Source organism: Theobroma cacao, chromosome 6 (assembly GCF_053813885.1).
Source record: "Theobroma cacao isolate CCN51 chromosome 6, ASM5381388v1, whole genome shotgun sequence".
NCBI lineage: Eukaryota > Viridiplantae > Streptophyta > Magnoliopsida > Malvales > Malvaceae > Theobroma > Theobroma cacao.
In genome coordinates this window covers 2317994-2343078 of record NC_142644.1, presented here as the reverse complement: position 1 = coordinate 2343078, position 25085 = coordinate 2317994, and the positions used below count along the sequence as shown (strand labels likewise).

At 31.2% G+C, this 25085-nt stretch overlaps 1 protein-coding gene and 2 long non-coding RNA genes across 3 annotated transcripts in view; 2 read left to right on the top strand and 1 right to left on the bottom strand.

The window, feature by feature from the left end:
* Nucleotides 1-2973: 2973 nt before the first annotated feature.
* On the top strand, nucleotides 2974-5256 carry LOC148761972 (uncharacterized). Its single transcript, XR_016027203.1, has 3 exons — nucleotides 2974-3460; nucleotides 4112-4191; nucleotides 5058-5256. It is a non-coding gene; the product is annotated as an uncharacterized LOC148761972 (long non-coding RNA).
* A 1941-nt stretch (nucleotides 5257-7197) lies between these two features.
* On the bottom strand, nucleotides 7198-9081 carry LOC148761971 (uncharacterized). Its single transcript, XR_016027241.1, has 3 exons — nucleotides 8909-9081; nucleotides 8176-8259; nucleotides 7198-7307 (listed from the first exon to the last, which is right to left on the bottom strand). It is a non-coding gene; the product is annotated as an uncharacterized LOC148761971 (long non-coding RNA).
* Nucleotides 9082-21970: 12889 nt separating this feature from the next.
* LOC148761968 (palmitoyl-monogalactosyldiacylglycerol delta-7 desaturase, chloroplastic-like) overlaps nucleotides 21971-25085 on the top strand; it is a 41592-nt gene continuing 38477 nt past the window's right edge. The window contains exons 1-5 of the mRNA XM_088807304.1: nucleotides 21971-22540; nucleotides 22632-22772; nucleotides 22870-23010; nucleotides 23731-23837; nucleotides 23933-24037. Of these exons, the coding sequence (XP_088663430.1) occupies nucleotides 21971-22540; nucleotides 22632-22772; nucleotides 22870-23010; nucleotides 23731-23837; nucleotides 23933-24037 (1064 nt within the window). The remainder of the gene's footprint in view (nucleotides 22541-22631; nucleotides 22773-22869; nucleotides 23011-23730; nucleotides 23838-23932; nucleotides 24038-25085) is intronic.

Below are 25085 nucleotides of genomic sequence, written 5' to 3'. Positions count from 1 at the left end.
TGTCCCTAAGGATGATCAGTTGAGACGAGCTATTTTGGAAGAAGCTCATTCTTCCGCCTACGCTTTACATCCCGGAAGCACCAAGATGTATCGGACTATTAAAGAAAGTTATTGGTGGCCGGGTATGAAACGAGACATAGCAGAGTTTATAGCGAAATGTCTCACATGCCAACAGATCAAGGCGGAGCATCAAAAACCGTCAGGTACTCTTCAGCCTTTACCGATTCCTGAATGAAAGTGGGAACACGTGACTATGGACTTTGTATTGGGTTTACCGCGGACACAAAGTGGGAAAGATGCTATTTGGGTGATTGTGGATAGATTGACTAAGTCCGCCCATTTCTTGGCTATCCATAGCACATTTTCTATTGAGAGGCTGGCAAGACTTTATATAGATGAGGTTGTGAGATTACATGGAGTTCCAATTTCTATTGTGTCAGATCGAGACCCTCGATTTACTTCTCGATTTTGGTCGAAATTTCAGGAAGCTCTTGGAACTAAATTGAGATTTAGTACTGCCTTTCATCCGCAGACAGATGGTCAATCTGAGAGAACTATTCAGACATTAGAGGATATGTTACGGGCTTGTGTCATTGACTTTATCGGGAGTTGGGACAGACACTTGCCATTAGTGGAGTTTGCTTATAATAACAGTTTTCAATCTAGTATTGGGATGGCACCATACGAGGCTTTGTATGGAAGGAAATGTCGGACTCCGCTCTGTTGGGATGAAGTAGGTGAGAGGAAATTGGTGAATGTGGAATTGATTGATTTGACAAACGATAAGGTCAAAGTTATCCGATAGCGATTAAAGACAGCTCAAGATAGGCAGAAGAATTATTCGGATAAATGAAGGAAAGATTTGGAGTTTGAAGTCGACGATAAAGTTTTTCTTAAGGTTTCTCCTTGGAAAGGTAATAATTTGAAAATTTCGAGTATTAAATCTTATTTGATTATACTATTGTGATAATTTGTGGTATTTATTGGATGATGAAAGGTGTGATTCGATTTACGAAGAGGGAAAAGCTCAACCCGAGATATATTGGACCATTCTGAATCATTGAAAGGATTGGACCAGTGGCTTATCGGTTAGAATTACCTCCGGAGTTAAATCGGATCCACAACGTTTTCCATGTCTCCATGCTTAAGAAATATGTACCAGATCCCTCTCACGTCCTCGAAGCACCTCCGATCGAGTTGCATGACGATTTGAAGTTTGACGCACAACCTGTGAGTATCTTGGATCGAAAGGATCGAGTACTGAGGAACAAGAGTATTTCAATGGTCAAAGTGTTGTGGAAAAGTGCTCGAATGGAGGAAATGACATGGGAAGTGGAGTAGCAGATGAGGAATCAATACCCGCATCTATTTGTCGAATCTGGTAAGTGAAATTTTGAGGTCAAAATTTTATTTTAAGGGGGGTAGAGTTGTAAAACCCGACCCTATAAACACATGTCATGACATACATGCACTGAGTAGCATGTTATTATGTTAGGAAAAGTATCTAAGAATAGACGAAACTCGGTATTGTATCTAATGGTACACTTGAGTTGATTTAGCCTCGAACTAGTTCAAATAAGAATTGTAGGATAAAATTTAATATTTTATAGTCAAGGAATGACTAAAAATGATTGTTCGGAGTTCGAGAGTTCATTAGGGGTAAAATTGGAAATTTTGATGTTCAAGGGCAAAAGTCATCATTTTGCCACCAAAGATAATAATTTGATCATGGAGTGAAATTTTTTACCAAGATTAACTATTTGGAGTATAATTTAATGATAGGAAGTGAAAAAGTTTAATTCTGGAGTGTAGGGGTAAAATCGTAATTTTGCCATCCACGGACAAAAATTTGAAATTTTGAGAGAATTTAGATCAAATTTGAAAAATTGGAGAATGGTATGAGTATAAGGGATGAAAAATCTGTCTATGGGCAATTTTTCAGTTTTTAGGGCAAAAATGTAATTTTTAACTTTTACAGGGGCAAAAGTGTAAATTTTAAAAATTACTCCACCAAGACTTTGGATAAGTCTGAGAATTTTATCTAAGCTATGGATATGTGGGACAAGTATATGGTGAAAATTTGGAAACAAATGGATGGCTAGAATTTAAGGAATTAATAAAACAAAAAAAATGAATAAAATAATATTATAATATTTTAAAGGAAAAGTCAGCCCATTTAAACCCAAATTTTTAGTGCTAGCCGGCCATAAGGAAGAAAAAGAGAGGAAATAGAGAGGAAAGGAAGAAAAAAAGAAAAACCAAAGAGAAACAAGAAAATTCAAAGGGAAAATCACGAATTTCGTTCGTTTACGCGTCTAACGGTAAGATTTTTCGATTTTAGCTTGATTTCTACCTTTCCTAAGCCTTTATTTCCATTAGGCATGCTTGAGGAGAGAGATCAAAGAGTGACACCATGTGCTGGCCAAAATTCAAGGGGGGTGGAATTTTGGAATTTTTAGGTTTTGATTTTTAGTTAAATTGATAGTTTTAGTTAGTTAAAGCAAGTAATCAGTATGGCTTATGAATTTCTTAAAAAACTTGGCTCATGCCAAAAATTATTATCATACTCAGTTATCTAGGATACCTTGGCCGAGGGCTATCCCAACTGAGTCCGCCAAGGCTATTAGAAAGTCATGTTTTTATTTTGAAAACATAACCATTCCTTGGAGTTGGCCGAGTTCCCCTTCACGTGGTGGTTTTGTGTCAAACCCTGCTTTGTAAAATAATTATAATATCATTCACATGCTCGATAGAATGTTTGTATATTTAGGAAGTTCGAGAAATCGTTAAAAGACGATATTGCCCCTAATGGTATCATTAAGTCGATTAAGCCTCGAACTAGTTCAAATAGGAATTTTAAGGTGAAATTAAGAGTTTCACAGTTCAGGGATGACTCAAAATGGTAATTAGGAGTTCGAGGATCAATTCGGAGTCAAATTGAAATTTTCACTATATAAGGGTAAAATTGTAATTTTTCCATCTGCGGATAAAATTTGAGATTTTGAGAGAATTTAGATCACATTTGAAAAATTGGGGAATGATATGAGTATAAGGGATAAAAAATATGTCTATGGACAATTTTTCAGTTTTTGGGGCAAAAATGTAATTTTTGATTTTTACGGGGGCAAAAGTGTAAATATCAAAAATTACTTCACCAAAACTTTGGAAAAATCTGGAAATTTCACTTAAGACTTGGATAAGTCAAAGGGAATGCATGGTGGAAAAAGTAGGACAAATGGATGGCTAGAAAAAAAAAATGAATTAATAAAATATTTAAAATATGAATAAAATAATATTATTTCATTAAACAATAAAAAAGGCATAAAAAAATCAGCCCACCCATTCTTCTTCTTCAACATTCGGCCAAGCAAGAAACAAGAGAGAGAAAGGAGAAAATAAAACCCTAGCTAAGAAATTTAAAGGGAAAATAGGTGGAAATTCAAAAATCAAGTGAAAAAAGGTAACATTTCTTAAATTTGTCTTGTGCTTTACCTTTCCCATGCATTTTCCATCATTTTTCATGGTTGAATCATGAGATTTGAGGATGATTTGAATTCTGGTCATATGGGTTTAGAGAGAGAAAGTTGTTAGATAAATTTGATTTTGAGCTATGTTAGTGTTTAGTGTTAGTTTAGCATATTTAGGAACAAAACAACAAGAAAAGAATTTATTTTCCTCCATTACCATTATTGGCTGAATTTTCTAGGGGAATATTGGCTGATGATCTTGATGTTTATTTGAGGAATTATGATGAATAATGATGAATTATGAGTCTAGAAAAATAATGGAAATTTTTGGAGCAAAAATATGAATTTTTACCCATTAGGGGTATTTTCGTAATTTGCTATCAGGACTGATAATTTGCACCACACCGAGGGACATTAAGTCAATTTGGGTGCAATTGAGGTATAGAAACTGAAAAAAATTAATTTGAGATTAAATTGGACGCGTTAGTAATTTAATCGGGTAATAGGCCGAATTAGGTCAGCACCGCATTTAAGCGGTACTCGGATAAGTTGCATGTCATATCATGCATATATACCGAGCCTGAATTGATTTTATAATGGTCAAGCATTGATGTGGTGAATTATGTATTGTACATTGTGGATAGGTGGTGAGCAAATTACACTGGTAAAAGTACCAAAATTGTGCTTGAAGACTGGGATTAGGAGTACATCGACTCCTAGAACTGTGAGTGGACAATTTATCGTCTTAAATATCTAGAGTAATTATACTTGTTTGATGCTTTTATTGAATGGTGAATTTAAATTATAAAATATTATGCTTTCCAATTAAAATGTTTTTTAATAAAAATGAGATTTATACTGGTTTTGAAATCAAATATTGTTTTGGGAAAATTGAGTATATGGAGACTGTGTTGAAATTTATGATTTTATATGTTATTGAAATTGTGGCTTATGACACTATGGTAGCATAATGGCTAAATTTTTTAGGTTGGCATGAAATATATGAACAGTTTTGGATTGGTCTCGGTAGATTGGATTACATTTTATTCGCCATATTATGCTACTGAAATTTTTATGGGTCTGGTGGTATATTAAACGGTCACTGCAGTGGTGGGGGTTTCCGTGGACTGCCTATGAGAGGGGCACGGTAACTCAATTATATACTTACCTCCAGGGGGAGATGTTGGGTGAAGTATCTCCTGAGGTATGATTTGAGTGCACCTCACGTTCGGGCCACCACGTGAGAGTGAGACTCAGCCAACGCCAAGGAACGGCTGTGTGTCAGATGTGAAAACATGTTTATGGGTATGGGTCATTGAACAGCCTTGGTAGTCTCAGTGGGATACCTTGACGAAGGTACCCGCGAGAATGATATTGGCAGGGGCCAAGTTTAAAAAAATTCATAAGTCGGGGAAATTTTGATGAAAATAAATTATTTGGTATAGATTGAAACGAATTTTGTGTTATGAACATTATTGAGATATAACGTTTTTATATTGTCTCCATCTACTCGGCTTTAGATGCTTTTGATGGTAATTGTTTACTCACTGGGATTATTTAATCTCACCCCTCTTCCTATCCATTTTTCAGGCTCAGGACAGTTTGTTGATAGTTGATTAAGACGAGAATTAATCTCGAAGTTGCATCATAGGAAGTAAGGGTTCGTAGCTCTACACTTTCTTGGTTAGTTAGGGGCCCACGTGTCACTGTAAACGAAATTTCATACTTTAATTATCTTTATTACTATATAACTAAATTTATTTTACTTTTACGCTACAAAAGTTATTTTAGGAAGACTTTGAAAATATTGTGTTTTAAGAAAATAAAATATTTTATTTAATGTTTTTATTATATTCAAATAGCTATAATTTTACTTTAAATGAATGTTGTAGACTTCAAAATTTAATTTAAATCATGAAATATGTGTTTCCACTTACATATTACATTTTTCGGATTTCAAAATTTAAAAAAAAAAAAATTGACGAAAATGCCTCTGTGAGCTAGAAAATAATATTTTATTATTTTGAGTTGGAACCAACTTATGTTTTCTTGAAATGCGAGATTTATCTAATTGTCGCTCACCGGGGAGATGCGGAAGTTGATGCTAAGCCTTGCAGGGTTTCGATCGGCATTCGGGGTAATGAGTGCTTATCGGGACGTCGCGGCGGTTGTCACTGGCTCGATGGGAGTTCCGGGTCGTGACATTTTGCGTGAAGTGAACTCTAAAAGTTATACCTCAGGAGTTACCCTACTCACCTCTCCAACCGAGGTAAAAATATAACAGGATTCCGTGCCCCTTTAATAGGCTAGTCCACAGAATCTAGCCCACTGCAGCAAGTCAAACCCACCATACAATAAAATTTTGACAGCATGACAGGGCTAATATATTACTACCCAGCCTGCAAGGGTAAAATAAAGCAATTCATACAATTCATAAAAAACACAGCCCAGCCAGTCATGCCAATACAATAACATAAGCCATTAATTCAATTTTAAATTTACAACATATCAGTGGTCTCCAATTACTCTATTTTCAAAATCGTTATTTCGTTTCAAGACAATTTATAAAATATTTTCATTTAAACTAATTTTGTTTACAAAACATAAAAATTTACCATTTGAACTCATTTTCATAAAATTCACCAAAACCGAATAAAAACATACTTTAGATAATTAAAATGATGGTAAGGTTACTCACCGTGTCTAGAGTGGGGATTTTCGAAATACTCAAACTATAGGTCCTCGGGTGTAATTCCCTTGCCTTTATCAGAGGACTCACCACCTGACACAGTACAAAATCGAGAAATTCACCACATTAGTACTAAATTGAAATTAAACTAATTTAGACTACTAATGCTTGATATGGAATGCAAAAATGTCTAAATTTTTGCCTAAATGCGGTGTTAGCCTATTTCGATCTTTTACCCGATAAATCGATATACGCGTCCGTTTAAACTCCAAATTAATTTTTTTCAATTTCTATACCTCAATTGCACCCAAATTGACTTAATGTCCCTCAGTGTGGTGCAAATTATCAGTCTCGATAGCAAATTACGAAAATACCCCTAGTGGGTAAAAATTTATATTTTTGCTTCGAAAATTTCCATTATTTTTCTAGGCTCATAATTCATCATTATTCATCATAATTCCTCAAATAAACATCAAGATCAGCAGCCAATATTCCCCTAGAAAATTCAGCATAATGGGTTTCTGTCACGACCCGGAACTCCCCATCGAGCCCGTGACAACCGCCGCGAAGCCTCGACAAACATTCTTCACCCCGAATGTCGATCGAAACCTCGCAAGGCTCTCGTATCAGCTTTCGCACTTCCCCGGTGAGCAATAGTTATCAAATAATCAAAATACGAAGGATTACAAATCATTTCCAAATTATAACATAACATATTGTTTTTTTTTTCTTTTTTTTTTGCTCACAAGGGCATTTTCGTCATTTTTATCGAAAACCTCGAAACTTGCTAAAAATGTAGTAGGTAAGCCGAAAATATATATTTAATGATTAAAAAAAATTAAGTATCTAAAACGTTCATTTGAAGTGAAAATTTGACCATTTGAATATGATAAAAATATTCAATAAAATAAACTATTTTCTTGTAAAATAATTTTCATAAAACTATCGGTACATAATTCTTATAGCATAAAAGATAATTATATTCATATATACTATAAAGCAAATAACCAAAGCATAAAATTTCTTTTACAGTGACACGTAGGCCCATATCTATCCAAAATGCATCGGAAGCTGGAAACCTACAGCTTTTACCGATTCGAGTCCAAATGAAGGTCCTTGTTCAAGTCAGCTAACTACGAAATTCCCTGAGCCTGAAATGTGAGGAAATGAGGGTGGTGAGATTATAAAATCCCAGCGAGTAAACAGATACCATCTAAACTATCTAAAGTCGAGTAAATGGAGACAATTAAAATAAATCATCATACTGTAATTTCATTACCATTCAACTCATTTCAACCAAATAAAATCAATCCATAAAAATCGAGTAATCAACTTGGCTTATGAATTTCTTAAAACTTTGGCTCGTGCCAAAACTCATACTCGGTGATACCTTGCGCAGGGCATCTAACCGAGTCCGCCAAGGCTGTTAAAATTTTGTATACTCTTAAAATATTTTTTTTTTTGAGAAAAATACAACCGTTCCTTGGCGTTGGCTGAGTTCCCCTTCACGTGGTGGTTTGGCGTGAAGTGAACCCTAAGCTATACCCCAGGAGATACCCTACGCGCCTCTCCGTTCGAGGTAATAATATAATGGAGTTTACCGTGCCCCTCTAATAGGCTGGTCCACGAAACCCCCTCTGCAGTAAATAATTAATATATAATCCACCAATCAATAAAATTCATTCTAGCATGTCATGGCAATTTATCACAACCTAGCCTCTCAAGGCTGAATACACAGTATAAATAATTATAACACCAAAATCAGTTTAGCCATTCATGCTCATTTATTGTCATAAGCCATTCAATTCATAACCATAAATTTGCAACACAAACTAGCAGTCTCCAATTACTCTATTTTCAAAACCAATATTCGATTTTTCAGAAAATTTATAAAATCATTTTATAAAATCACAATTTCCCTTAAAACATAACAATTTACCATTTAAACCCATTTTTCATAAAATCACATAGTTGTATAAAACTACTCTAGATAATTAAGACGATAATAAGTTTACTCACAATGTCTAGAATGCAGACTTTCAAAGCACTCTGTCTACTGGTCCTCGGATGCAATTTCCTTGCCTTTATTGGAGGACTCACCACCTTGACACAGTACAAAATCGAGAATTTCACTAAGTTGGTACTAAATCAAAATTAAACTAATTTGGACTACCAATGCATGATATGGAATGCAAAAATGCACTGGTAACTATCTAAATCCGGTATTAGCCTAATTCGTCTTATCACCCGATTAAATTCCGAACGGGTTCGTTTAAACTCCAATTTAATTCTTTTCAGTTTCTATACCTCAATTGCACCCAAATTAACTTAATGTCCCTCAGTGTGATGCAAATTATCAGTCCCAACAGTAAATTACGAAAATACCCCTAGTGGGTAAAAATTCGTATTTTTGCTCCGAAAATTCCCATTATTTTTCTAGGCTCATAATTCATTATTCCTTAACCAATTCTCCTAGAATAAAATCAAACTCATCCTCACTCACTACATGGTAAATTCAGCCATTAATGGTTGGAGGAGAAAATAAATTATTTTCTTGTTGTTTTGTTTCTAAATATGCTAAACTAACTAAAAACACTAACATAAATTAAAATCAAATAAATCCAACAACTTTCTCTCTCCTAACCCATTTTTTCAGAATTGAATTCATCATGAAAACATGTAATTTAATCATGGAAAATAAAGAGAAATGCTTGGGAATAAGAAAACTCAAGCTTAATAGAAAAAATCTCACCTTTTTCACTTAATTTCCTTGAAAATTCACACTTTTTCTTTGATTTTCTCTCTCTAGGGTTTTGTTTTCTCCTTTCTCTCTCTTGTTTCTTGCTTGGCCGAATGTTGAAGAAGAAGAATGGGTGGGCTGATTTTTTTTATGCCTTTTTATTGTTTAATGAAATAATATTATTTTATTCATATTTTAAATATTTTATTAATTCATTTTTTTTTTCTAGCCATCCACTTGTCCTATTTTTTTCACCATGCATTCCCTTTGACTTATCCAAGTCTTAAGTAAAATTTCCAGATTTTTCCAAAGTTTTGGTGGAGCAAAATTTTCAAAATTACACTTTTGCCCCCGAACTTTTCAAAAATTACATTTTTACCCCAAAAATTGAAAATTTTCCATAATGCATAATTTTCACTCCTCATACTCATTTCACACTCCAAATAATTAAATTTGATCAAAATCCTTTCAAAAATTAAATTTTCAATTTCGAATGGTAAAATTACCATTTTACCCTTTTACTCCAAATTATACCGAAATTAAAATTTTTCACTTCTAAACCTCAAATCTTACTCCAATAAGTCAAATGGGGTCAAAAATCTTTTCTAAAAATTTCCATTTTGTCCCCAGGTGGTAAATGACCATTTTGCCCCTAGATAGTGAAAATTCCAGTTTGACTCCAAATTGATCCTCGAACTCCGAATCACCATATTAACCCATTCTGGGACTTTAAAATTCTTAATTTCATTGTAAATTCTCTATTTGATCTAGTTCGAGGCTTAAATCAACTTTATTGTACCTCTAGGTACAATACCGACTTTTGTAAATTTTTCAAGACTCTCTTAGCATGTAAACATGCTATCCACCACATGTATGTCATCACAAATATTTCTGTAGAGTCGGGCTTGTCATCTTCTCCCCCACTTGGATCAACCATATGATCCTCCTTCTTGATTGACTTCGACATCCGGCTAAATATTAATATTTTAATATTATTTTATTAATAAAATATTATTTTATTCTAAAAATTTTATCTTTTCTCCTTGGTACCAAAAATACCTTATTATGCCTCACTTGACTTCCAAATCGCCTTTTATCTCACAAATTCTCCTCCGATAAAATTATTATTATTTTATTATTATTTTCTCACTTGCGAAACATTTTATCCTAAACTACTCCTTTCGTCTTTTATTACTTCTAAACATTTTCATTGACCTCAATTTGCATTTGATCAATTTTATTTATCACCATATCAAAGTATGGGGTATTTCAGTTTCAATGGGAGAAAATTATATCTTTAGCTTATTTTTGCTATATTTCAATATAACTTAACTAAAATCACTTAATTCAATAATAATCAACCAAAAATCAAGCTCAAAACTCATCCACGGAGGTTTGGCTAGCATGGGTGTCCATACCCACTTTCTAATTTTGCATGGAAATGAGAAAAAAATGCATGGGTAGTGAAAATCACAAGGAAAATCAATGAAATTTACCTTTTCAATGCTTGATTTCTTGATTTCTCTTGATTTTCCCCAAATTTTCAGGTAGGGTTCTTATTTGTTTTTTTCCCCCTTTTCTCCCCTGGTTTGGACAGCTGAAGAAGATGAGAACTCTGGAATTTTTACCTTTTTAAAGGCTAAAATAATATAATATTATTTTATTCATTTTTTTAATGTTTTATTAATTCCTTAAATTCTAGCTATCCATTTGTTTCCAAATTTTCACCATACACTTGTCCCACATATCCATAGCTTAGATAAAATTATCAGACTTATCCAAAGTCTTTGTGGAGTAATTTTTGAAATTTACACTTTTACCCCCGTAAAAGTCAAAAATTACATTTTTGCCCCAAAAATTGAAAAATTGCCCATAGACATATTTTTCATCCCTTATACTCATATCATTCTCCAATTTGTCAAATTTGATCTAAATTCTCTCAAAATCTCAAATTTTGTTCGCGAGTGGTAAAATTATGATTTTGCCCCTACACTCTAGAAATCACCAAAATTAAACTTTTTCACTACCAAACCCTCAAATTATACTCCAATACTCAAATCATACTCCAATAAGTCAAATGGGGCCAAAAAAATTCTTTTCTAAAAATTTTCATTGTGTCCTTGGATAACAAATGATCATTTTACCCCTGGACAGTAAAAATTTCGATTTGACTCCAAATTGATCCTCGAACTTTAAATCACCATATTAAACCATTCTGGGACTTTAATATTCTTAATTTCATTTTAAATTCTCTATTTGATCTAGTTCGAGGCTTACATTAACTTAATTGTACCATTTGGTACATTGTCGTCTTTTAACGATTTTTCTTTCGAGGCTTTCCAAGTATGCAAGCATATTGTCAATCATATGAATGACATGAAAAGTATTTTATAAGGTCGGGCTTGACAGTTTATTTTTAAATGCCCTTTATGTATTTTATGAAATGAAAACGAGATTAAAACGGGATTTTTAATGTTTTAGGAATAAATGTGACAAATAAAATTATATTGTATTGATTATGAAATTGAGTAATTGGAGGCTACAAATTTACTTGAAAAATATATATTTTCCTAGGAATGACTTATGAGAAATGAGTATATCTGGCTATATTTTGTGAGTGCATTGGGAAATTTATGTAAGTTGTTTTTACTATACAGGCTGGATAAATAAATAAAAGCCACGTTATACTGTCGAAATTTTATTAAAATTGGTGGGTTAGTCACTACAGTGACGGGTTTTCGTGGACTGCCTATTAGAGGGGCACGGTAAACCCAGTTATATAGTTACTCCGGTTGTAGAGACGAGGAGGGTAACTCCCGAGGTAGTATTAGAGCTCACTTCACGTCGAACCCCCACGTGAATGTGTAACTCGGCCAATGCCAAGGAACGGCTGGTTTTAAAAATAAAAATGTGTTTCACGTGTGAATATTTTGACACCCTTGGCAGACTCGGTTAGATGCCTCGGCCAAGGTATCCCCGAGAATTAGTTTTGGCTTGAGCCTTGTTTTAATAAAAGACATAAGCCTTAACAACTGTTTTGGTAAATTACAAATATTTTATGGTTTAAGAAATAAATTGGAAACATTATAAAATGGGTTGAAATTTATTGTTTAAACTTGCCTCCATTTTACTCGCCTTTAGATATTTATGATAATGTCTGTTTACTCATTGGGATTGCAAAAATCTCACCCAACTCCTTTCCACCCATTTCAGGTTCAGTATAGACTGTAGATAGCTGATCTCATCGAGGACTACCATTGGATCTGCATTTTCCAAACCGTAGGTTCACAGTCCTCTTTACTTTTGTTTATTCGGGGGCCCTCTTGTTATTGTAAATTAATTAAATATTTTGGCTTACTGTATTTCAGTATGTATAAATTTATTTAGTTTTTAAGTTATAAAAATTATTCACGTATAACTCTATAAATATTGTTTTGTAAGAAAACAGAATATTTCACTTAATATTTCTTTTATTTTCTTATTATATTCAAATAACCGTAATTTCGTTTTAAATGAAGATTTTAGACTTTTAAACTCATTTTGAATATGAATTATGTGTTTTGTACTTGTATATTACGTTTTAGCCAATTTCAAAATTTTTGAGAAAAAAATGACCAAAATACCCCTGTGTGGTAAAAATTTTATTTTGATTGTTTTTGATCTAAAATAGTGTATATGTCACGACCCGGAACCTCCCTCAGGCCCATGACAATCGCCGCGACGTCCCGATTGACACTCATTATCCGGAATGCCAACCGGAACCCCGCAAGGCTTACATATCAGTTTCTTTCCTTTCCTGTGAGCAATCATTGTTAAATATCGAGTTTTTAGAGAATATTTACTATTTTAGATCAAAAACAATCAAAATAAAATTTTCGCCACACAGGGGTATTTTGGTCATTTTTTTCTCAAAATTTCAAAACTGGCTAAAACGTAATATACAAGTACAAAATACATAATTCATATTCAAAATGAGTTTAAAAGTCAAAAATCTTCATTTAAAACGAAATTACGGTTATTTGAATATAATAAGAAAATAAAAGAAATATTAAGGGAAATATTCTATTTTCTTCTAAAACAATATTTATAGAGTTATACGTGAATAATTTTTATAGCGTAAAAGCTAAATAAATTTATACATACTGAAATACAGTAAGCCAAAATATTTAATTTAATTTACAATAACAAGAAGGCCCCCGAATAAACAAAAGTAAAGAGGACTGTGAACCTACGATTTGGAAAATGCAGATCCAATAGTAGTCCTCGATGAGATCAGCTATCTACAGTCTATACTGAACCTGAAATGGGTGGAAAGGAGTTGGGTGAGATTTTGCAATCCCAATGAGTAAACAGACATTATCATAAATATCTAAAGGCGAGTAAAATGGAGGCAAGTTTAAACAATAAATTTCAACCCATTTCATAATGTTTTCAATTTATTTCTTAAACCATAAAATATTTGTAATTTACCAAAACAATTGTTAAGGCTTATGTCTTTTATTAAAACAAGGCTCAAGCCAAAACTAATCCTCGGGGATACCTTGGCCGAGGCATCTAACCGAGTCCGCCAAGGGTGTTAAAATATTCACACGTGAAACACATTTTTATTTTTAAAACCAGCCGTCCCTTGGCGTTGGCCGAGTTACACATTCACGTGGGGGTTCGACGTGAAGTGAGCTCTAATACTACCCCGGGAGTTACCCTCCTCGCCTCTACAACCGGAGTAACTATATAACTGGGTTTACCGTGCCCCTCTAATAGGCAGTCCACGGAAACCCGTCACTGCAGTGACTAACCCACCAATTTTAATAAAATTTCGACAGTATAGCGTGGCTTTTATTTATTTATCCAGCCTGCATAGTAAAATCAACTTACATAAATTTCCCAATGCATTCACAAAATATAGCCACATATACTCATTTCTCATAAGCCATTCCTAGGAAAATATATATTTTTCAAGTCAATTTGTAGCCTCCAATTACTCAATTTCATAATCAATACAATATATTTTTATTTATCACATTTATTCCTAAAACATCAAAAATCTCGTTTTTATTTCATAAAATACATAAAACGCATTTAAAAATAAACTCTAGATAATTTACAATAATAATAAGTTTACTCATCATTTGTACAAACTAAAAGCTTTCTAAGCGCCCCGATCACTACTTGTCGGGTACGACTTCTTTGCCTTTTCCGGAAGGCTCTCCTCCTAGACACATTACAAAAATTTACACAATTCATCACATTGATGCTAAATCACTATATAATTAACTTAAATCCTATACTAATGCATGGTATGAAATGCAATAGCCTAAAACGGCTTAAATGCGGTATTAACCTATTTTTGGCACTTTGTCCGATAAATTGCTAACGCGCTCCATTTTAGCTCTAAATCATCCCATTCTCTCTCCAACATTTCTAACCATTAAATATCAGCCAATAACCTTCTAAAAACAACAAAATCAGCTCACTCCCTTCCTTGGAAAATTCGGCCAAAAATGGGACATTAACTCGGTAAATTTTCTACTTTGTTTTTCTATCACGTTTAATCGTTTTTCATCATTTCTCTTCATTTTCCTTAGAATAAAATCAATTCATCATCATTGTACAGCATTGAGCATCCAGCCAAGAGTGGGTATCGTGAAAATTTACTGATTTCTTGCCCAATTTAATTTCTAAACACATTTAACTAACTAAAACTATCAATTTAACTAAAAATCAAAACCTAAAAATTTCAATTTCTCTCTCCTAGAATTTCGTCCAGCCCTTGATATCACTTTTTGATCTCTCTCCTCAAGCATGCTAAATGGAAATAAAGGCATAGGAAAGGTAGAAATCAAGCTAAAATCGAAAAATCTTACCGTTAGACGCGTAAACGGTCGAAAACCGCGAATTTCTCTTTGAATTTTCTTGTTTCTCTTTGGTTTTTCTTTTCTTCTTCCTTTCCTCTCTATTTCCTCTCTTTTTCTTCCTTATGGCCGGCCAGCACTCAAAATTTGGGTTTAAATGGCTGACTTTTCATTAAAATAATATTATTTCATTAAAAAAATGCCATGTGTCACTTTCCCATTGGCCCATTTTTAAAATTTCATCCATTTGTTTCCAAATTTTCACCATACACTTGTCTCATATATTCATAGCTTAGATAAAATTCTCAGACTCATCCAAAGTCTCGGTGGAGTAATTTTTGCAATTTACACTTTTGCCCCCGTAAAAGTCAAAAATTACATTTTTGCCCCAAAAATTGAAAAATTGTCCATAGACATATTTTTCATCCCTTATACTCATACCATTCTCCAATTTGTCAAATTTGATCTAAATTCTCTCAAAATCTCAAATTTTGTCTGTGGGTGGCAAAATTACGATTTTGCCCCTACACTCCAAAAATCACCAGAATTAAACTTTTTCACTTCCTATCATTAAATTATACTCCAAATAGTTAATCTTGGTCAAAAATTTCACTCCATGATCAAATTATTATCTTAGGTGGCAAAATGACGATTTTGCCCTTGAACATCAAAATTTCCAATTTTACCCCAAATGAACCCTCGAACTCCGAACAATCATTTTTTTCATTCCTGGACTATAAAATATTAAATTTCATCCTACAATTCCTATTTGAACTAGTTCGAGGTTAAATCAACTCAAGTGTACCGTTAGGTACGATATCGGGTTTCGTCTTTTCTTATGTGCTTTCCTAGCATAATAACATGCTACTCAGTGCATGTATGTCATGACATGTATTTATAGGGTCGGGTTTTACAGTATATTCTCTAAAAACTCGATATTTAACAACGATTGCTCACAGGAAAGGAAAGAAACTGATATGTAAGCCTTACGGGGTTCCGGTTGGCATTTCGGATAATGAGTGTCAATTGGGACATCGCGACGATTGTCATGGGCCTGAGGGAGGTTCCGAGTCGTGATAAAGATAACTTAAGATTAAATGATGTCGTTCGTGGAACAGATGCCACGGAGGTGCTAACTCTTCTCCGTATGTAACCGCACTTCCGAACCCATCTCTAAAAAATCATAAAGCAATTCTCATTCTTTCGACGGACCTAAAATTAATTTAAGATTTCGTTGATCAGAACCGAGTTAATAAGTGACCAATCGCACCTAAAAAAGATGATTGGTGGCGATTCCAAATATGATTAACTTGTTTTATCTTCTCCACATCTAGCGATTGGGTTCACGGACCCACACGTTATGACAATTATAACTAATAATAAACTTTATTTATATGATTACACTTAATAAGTTTATTAGCTATCATCTTAGTTCTTATAACATATTATTTATAATTACTATTATTTATACACATTTTGATATAAAAACATTATAACATATAAGCTATATCATTAATTTCATATATATATATAATTATAGATGAAGTTTATAAGTTTTAATATTATAATATGTAAAAAAAAGTGATAAAATTTTGGTCCATTGGTCCAAAATTAGACCAACCAAATCAATTTTATGTTTGGTCGGTTTGGTCTTTCTTTATATTTGATGGTTTTGATCGATTTTTTAAAAATAATTAGTCCATTTGGTCCCTAGGTATGGTGGACCAAAACAATTAATCCACCCGTTAGCTCACCCCTATATTAGGGTATTATACGTACGTATATAAATCATAATCATAGTAATTTAATATTAGTTATATATATTTATTTATTTATGAATTTATATTAATATGAAATTACAAGTTATATACTTTAAATAATATAAGTTATATGTTAATATTATAATATATGATAGTAAATATCCTACATATTAATCTGTTTTAATTGTTGCACCTTTGTAATGTTTTATAATACAAAATATTACGCATATATATATATAATTTTATAAATATATTATATACACATATTTAATTTATACATAAGCATTACTATAATTTATAATAAACTTTATTTATATTATTATACTTAATAATTTTATTAGTTATCACCTTTGATTTTATAACAAATTGTTTATAATTAGTCATTATTTATACAAATTTTGATATAAAATATTATAACATATAAGTTATGTCATTAATTTCATCTATATAAATATATATAATAAAGTCATATATTTTATATACATATATTTAATTTATACATAAGCATTACTATAACTCATAATAGACTTTATTTACATGATTATATAAAATATTTTAACATATAATTTGTATCATTAATTTTATATATAAATATATAATAAAGTAATATATTTTATATATATACATATATTTAATTTATATATAAGCATTACTATAACTTATAATAAACGTTATTTATATGATTACACTTAATAAGTTTATTAGCTATCACCTTAGATTTTATAATATATTGTTTATAATTAATTATTATTTATGCAAACTTTGATATAAAACATTATAACATATAAGTTATATAATTAATTTCATATATATATAGTTATGTATGAAGTTTATAAGTTTTAATATTATAATATGTAAAAAAAAGGTGATATAATGTTGGTCTATTGGTCCAAAATTGGACCAACGAAACCAATTCTATATTTAGTTGGTTTGGTCTTCATTTATATTTGGTTGGTTTTGGTTAGTATTTTAAAAATGATTGGTCCATTTGGACCTTAGGTATAGTGGACCAAATCACTCAATCCACCCATGTGCTCACTCTTATATTAGAGTATTATACATACGTATACAAATCATAATCATAGTAATTTAATATTAGTTATATATATTTATTTATTTATAAATTTGTATAAATATGAAATTACAAGTTATATATTTTAAATGATATAAGTTATATGCAAATATTATAATATATGATAGTAAATATCCTACACATTAATATCATAATACAAAATGTTATGAATATATATATAATTGTATAAATATATTATATATACATATATTTAATTTATACATAAGCATTACTATAATTTATAATAAACTTTATTTATATGATTATACTTAATAACTTTATTAGTTATCACTTTTGATTTTATAATATATTGTTTATAATTAGTTATTATTTATAGAAACTTCGATATAAAACATTATAATATATAAGTTATGTCATTAATTTCATCTTAAGTTATGTCATTAATTTCATCTATATATATATATATATATAATAAAGTCATATATTTTATATACATATATTTAATTTATAAATAAGCATTACTATAACTTATAATATACTTTATTTATATGATTATATAAAACATTTTAATATATAATTTTTATCATTAATTTTATATACATATAATAAAGTAATATATTATATATATATATATAATTTATACATAAGCATTACTATAACTTATAATAAACTTTATTAATATGATTACACTTAATAAGTTTATTAGCCATCTCTTTAGATTTTATAACATATTGTTTATAATTAATTATTATTTATACAAATTTTGATATAAAATATTATAACATATAAGTTATATCATTAATTTCATATATATATATAATTATAGATGAAATTTATAAGTTTTAATATTATAATATGTAAAAAAAAAAGTAGTAAAATTTTGATCCATTGGTCCAAAATCGGACCAACCAAACTAATTCTATGTTTAGTCAATTTAGTCTTTTTTTATATTTGATTGATTTTGATCGATTTTTTTAAAAATACTTTATCTATTTGATCTTTATGTATGATGAATCAACCACTCAATCCACCCATTTACTCACCCTTATAGGATTCCTATTTGCCATTCTACACTTCTTCAAAACCAGAGACCTAGCAAAACAACTGTACTGGTTAATAAAATTGCAAGCTTTTAAGAAAGTAGAAATGCCAACTTATGCATAAAAACCAGAGCATGAATCATGACACAGACAAGCATGAAAAAACTCTTAAATTGAAGGCAAAATGATTGGATAATTCCATTGTTTTCAATATATGGTGCAAGATAATCTAGTTACCATGATTTGTAATTTAATAACTTTTAAAGAAAGATCCTCTTGACTGCTTATTAAGGGTACAGTTGCTTCCAGTTAAGCAAGAGTACCCAAGCTGAACACACCATTGGTGATTAAGATTTGTACCCAATTTCAGCTCAAGGGAGCTGAACTCAAATTCCCAACCAAAAACGTGAAAAAGGATATAAGCATTCAAAGATCCCTAATTGGGTTTTAAAAAAGTAGGTCTAAGGGACTCCCTACTCGGCTTTGAAATAGATGGATTGGCACCTGTACCTCTCACCGACCACGTGGCCGAAAAGGGTTAAGTCGGAGACGTAAACATTGACGCGGTTGTTGCGATTTCTCTCACGGGTTTTTCTGCTGCTTTAACGTCCTAGCGAGAGAATAGCCTTATCTGTCAACCAGGCAAGAAAAGAAAAATCAGAGTAAAAAGGGCAGGAAGGAGAAAAGGAAATATCTATCCATATTGGTAGATTATTTAGAAAATTAAAGGGCTAAAACAAAATCCTAACAAAAAAAATATCTGAGTCTCATTTCACCTCACATCTTCTCATCTAAACGGCAAATTCTACATTAAGATAATCATTTTTTGCCTTACTGTAAGGTTAATTAATAAAGATCATTTGATCTATATGATTAAATTATAGTCATTAATTTAAAACTTATAAAGAAACTGAAAAATAAATTCAACAGGTAAACAAAAAATTTTCTCTTTGATGGGCTCTTTTTATACGTTATTAATAGAAATCATTTATTTGCATTGCTTTTATTCGATGGCTGAAATTTCATATTATAAATAGAATTATGACTATAATAAATCAGGAAGTCAAAATTAAAAATGTATAATAATAAAAATAAAGACACATGTAATTTAAAGTTGTCATTAAAAAACCTATACGTAAAGTTTTTAAAAGTTATGATTAAAAATCCTTAACGTAAAGCACCAAGAACTGACATAAAAACTCGTAAAGGTAAAATAACTAAATTTAAAATCTTAACATAAATATGTGAGAGTTAACGTAATAAGTCAATTAAGGAAAAAAATCTAATTTTAATGAAAAACAAATATTTAAATTTATATTCTCTAACCAAAAGTGTTTAACGATATATATATTTTAATTTTTAAATAAATAATAATAATAAAAATAAAAATAATTGTAATTCAAAATTGACATAGATAAGTATTGACGTAACATTGTAACATTTGACATAAAAATTTATAAAAGTAGAATAACTAAATTTTAAATCTGAATGTAAATGTATGAGAGTTAACGTAATAAGTCAATTAAGTAAAAAAAAAATCTAATTTTAGTGAAAAACAAACATTTAAATTTATACTCTTGGATTAAAAGTGTTTAATGATATATAAATTTTAATTTTTAAATAAAAAATAATAAGGATAAAAAAAATTATAGTTCAAATTTGATATAAAAAATTTTGACGTAAAATTGTAAGAATTGACGTAAAAACTTATTAAAATAGAATAATTAAATTTTAAATCTTAAAGTAAATATGTGTGACTTAATATAACAAGTCAATTAAGTAAAAAAATCTAATTCTAGTAAAAAAACATTTAAATTTATATTCTCAAAATAAAAGTATTTAATGATATATCAATTTTAATTTTTAAATAAAAATAATAAAGAAAAAAATAATTATAGTTTAAAATTGATATAGAAAAGTCTTGACGTAAAACTGTAAGATTTGACGTAAAAACTTATAAAGGTAGAATAACTAAATTTTAAATCTTAACGTAAATGTGTGAGAATTAACGTAACAAGTCAATTAAGTAAAAAAATCTAATTTTAGTGAAAAATAAATATTTAAATTCATATTCTCATACTGAAGGTATTTAACGATATATAAATTTTAATTTTTAAATAAAAAATAATAATAAAAATAATTATAGTTCAAAATTGACATTAGTAAACCTTGACGTAAAACTGTAACAATTGACGTAAAAACTTATAAATGTGCAATAATTAAATTTTAAATCTTAACGTAAATGTGTAAAAGTTAACATAACAAGTCAATTAAGTAAAAAAAATCTAATTTTAGTGAAAAATAAATATTTAAATTTATATTATCGAGTTAAAAGTGTTTAACGATATACAAATTTTAATTTTTAAATAAAAAATAATAATAAGAAATATAATTATAATTCAAAATTGATATAGATAAGCCTTGACGTAAAATTGTAACAATTGACGTAAAAACATATAAAGGTGGAATAACTAAATTTTAAATCTTAATGTAAATGTATGAGAGTTAACGTAATAAGTTAATTAAGTAAAAAAATATAATTTTAATGAAAAATAAATATTTATATTTATATTATTTGGCTAAAAATATGTAGTGATATTCAAATTTTTATTTTAAATAAAATAATAAATATAAAGATAATTATAGTTAAAAGTTACTACTGAACATATTTAATGTAAAATTATAAGAATTGACATAAAATCTTATAAAAGTGGAACAAGTAAATTTAAAATCTTAACGTAAATGTATGAAAGTTAATGTAACAAGCGATAATAATAATTTTTATTGAATTAATTAATTAAATCTAATTTTAATATTAAAAAGAATAATATTCTTATAGTTTAAAGTTAAAAATAATATAAAATTAAAAATTAAATAACTTTTAAAATAAACTAAATAAATTTAAAAATTATCTATGCTGTTATCCTAAAATAGATAAATTTAAAAATTATATATATTATTTACCTATCAATTTATTATATAATTTATTATTATTTTTTAATAATTTTATTAATTGACCTTACAGATTAAACTTACTGTAGCATCACCCATATAAACAAGATCACCTTATCAGCTTTATCTCCTTTGTCTTTTTCTTTAGCTCACTTTCTCTATCTATAATGCATACTTTTTCCAGCTTTATATAATTCGTGCTTTGACAATAACTCAAAATCTTCAAATTTTGTCGTTTTAAGTACAAACCAACCTTCTCACCAAATCTAGTCTTCTTATGCTAATAGAAGTCTTCTACCACTCTGGTTCAAGAGTTGTTATGGCATTCTAACTAATCGGTTCAATAAATAAACCGTCTTTCTAAAAGAAAAGGACAAACCAACCACAACTTTTATAAAACCCAATTTTTTCTTGAGAACCCCACCAATTGAGACCCAATGGCTTTCGTCACATCGTTATTGTCAAAGCTAAAGTTCTTAGATGTATCACCTCCTCAAAGAGCGACAACAATGAAAACCAGATCTTGCTCTTGCAAAGTCTTAAACTTTGGCCATCAAAACCCAAAATTCAATCAAATAAACGGAGAGCAGAGTCCTCTGCAGGCGAGTATCACTCGTTTGAATAGGAGTTACAGCAATAGGAAAGTGTTGGCATTGGCTAATGGGGTGTCAGTTGAAGCAAACGAGCCCGACCCAGAAGGGAAAATCTCGGGTAGAATTTTGTTATCTAATGTGGTGGTGCAAAGGAAGAAAAAGGCGTTTTGGGGAAGAAAATGGAACACTTCGGATATGGCCATTGCTGGTGTTATTGTAAGCATGCATTTGCTAAGCCTTTTTGCACCTTTTCATTTCAATTGGCCCGCCTTTTGGCTTGCTGTGGGACTCTATGTGGTGACAGGACTTCTAGGGATTACATTGTCTTTTCATAGGAATCTTTCTCATAGAAGCTTCAAGGTTCCAAAATGGCTTGAGTACTTCTTTGCTTATTGTGGAGTTCAGGCACTTCAGGTTGGTAGCTTTAAAAATTTTTGAGGAATATTTTCATGGAAATGGCAGTATCATTTGATTGTTATATGATTGTTGGTTTTGGTGTTTGCAGGGGAATCCAATTAGTTGGGTAAGCACACATAGGTACCACCACCAATTTTGTGATTCTAACAGAGACCCCCATAGCCCTATTGAAGGATTTTGGTTCAGCCACATGAGCTGGCTCTTTGATACCAACACCGTTATTGAAAAGGTAACTCTATCGCTCTCTTTCTCAAACATGCAAGCACTCACATATGCACAGAACGAATTGATATTCTTAATGTTTTGTATCAATGGAACATTTGCAGTGTGGAGAACCAACGAATGTTGGGGATCTACGGCAGCAACCCTTCTACAAGTTTCTTGAGGGTACCTACATTCTTCATCCAATTGCACTTGGAGTTTTGCTATATACTCTAGGAGGGTTTCCCTTCCTTGTTTGGGGAATGGTAAGCGAGTTTTTCAATTTTCCCATGTTTTGACGATTAGCCTATTTTGCCTTGAATATTCCTTTTTAGAGCATAGAGATATCTTAAGCTAAAAGTTTTCATGGAGCTCCGCCAACATAGTCTCTTGCATGAGTTGCAGCCATCCCTTTTCGTTACTAGAAAAAGAAAAAAGGACGAAAAAAATCCTTAAAGAGTCATAAACCCTTTGTTTGATTGGTGGGCCTTCCACTTGCAATTTACTTCATACCACCAAGCTAGTGGCCCTACTTTCAAATTATTTTTGTCATTAAGTTGACAGGAAAAAACATAGCTATAGGAAGTTGTACTCTAGCTCAAAGTGAAGGGAAAAATGAGAAAGCATGTTAGATTCTAGCTTGTGGACTAAATCACAAGTTGGAAGTCTTATCTAATTGAATCTTTAAGCTGGGCCATGTTTATCTATGCTAATATGATAACAGTTTGGACAATTTGTTAGAAAAAGATAATCCTGTAACAAACGTGGGGCTGGGGTTATCATATCTGATTCCTCAAGTAGATAAATTTTGCTTTTGGGGAGCCCATTTGTGTTACATTCGATTTGCTAGAATGAAGATCAAACAACTTTGGACTGGAGTAGTTTCTGTATAATTTTAATCTTCAAAAGTGAAACTTTTACTTAGCGAAGACAAATAAGCATACTAACCATAAGGAGGCCTAGGCATTAACGTGCGAGCATTGCAGGGTGTGAGGATTGTATGGCTTTACCACATCACTTGGCTGGTAAATTCAGCTTGCCATGTGTGGGGGAAGCAAGCATGGAATTCTGGTGATTTGTCCAGGAACAATTGGTACAATTGACTTCCCTTGTACTAATGCACATCTAGTTCTTGTCAAGTTTATTTCTTAAGAAGTTACTGATAAAAATATCTGCAAACTTTTTCAGGTGGATGGCATTGCTTTCATTTGGAGAGGGTTGGCATAATAACCACCATGCTTTCAAATACTCAGCCAGACATGGTCTGGAATGGTGGCAACTGGACATGACTTGGTGTGTAATCAAATTTCTTCAAGTTATTGGACTGGCAACTGAGGTTAAGCTACCTACTGAAGTTCAGAAGAAAAGGATGGCTTTCAGCAGCTGAGGTGTCCACATTGGAGACTAGTCTTTAATCTTTCGGACTTCAAAGGTGTTTGCTTAACCATGGTGAGATACTTATTTAGGTGAATGGACTACATTTGTTGGTTCTGGTACTGCCGCACCATCAGGACTCTAGCTGTGAACTACATTTCTTTAGTTATATGGCCCGACTTCTGATGTAATTACATATAATCTATACAGAAATCAATCGTCTTGACCTGAGCTAAAGGTCCATATAATCAACAGATTATTATTACCTCTTTTCCAAGCTCTTAAGCTTTGATACTACAACATTTCACTATGGCATGTCAACTTCAATTTAAGTTGAGCTAGGGTTGAAGCATGTGGTAAAACTTGAGCCCAGCAAGCCCAGGCCCCAGCAATGGTTTGCTTTTGGGTGCCCATTGTGTAGAAAATTAAGCAGGCTGGGTTTGGCTTGGCTTGCTTGCTTGGTACCCTTTATTGACTTAAATTAAACCTCTAATTCAAGTTGAGCTTGTTATAACGTGCGGGGTCCGAAAATCTGACTGTTAGACATGGTGAAAAAACAAATTATGAGTCGTCACCAATCGTTTTTTAAAAATACGATTGGTCACCTATTAACTCGATTTTAAACGACTAAATCCCAAATTAATTTTAAATCCATCGAAAGAAAGAGAACTGGTCTACGATTTTTAGAAACGAGTTAGGGAGTATGGTTACGCACGAAGAAGGGTTAGTACCTTCGTGACGTTCGTTCCACAAATGGTACCATTTAATCTTAAGTTATCATATTGTAGCCTACTTTTGATTTTATTCATATTTTTCCTTAATCCTTGCTTATTAATTAATTTTTTATTACATTAGCTGATTGAGCCTTTTATTCGGCTTCACGGATGCACATGATGCAGTCGTAAAATGATGTCATGATTTATTCAATTTTGAATAATGAGAGCGATAATCTTTTATTGAAAAATCG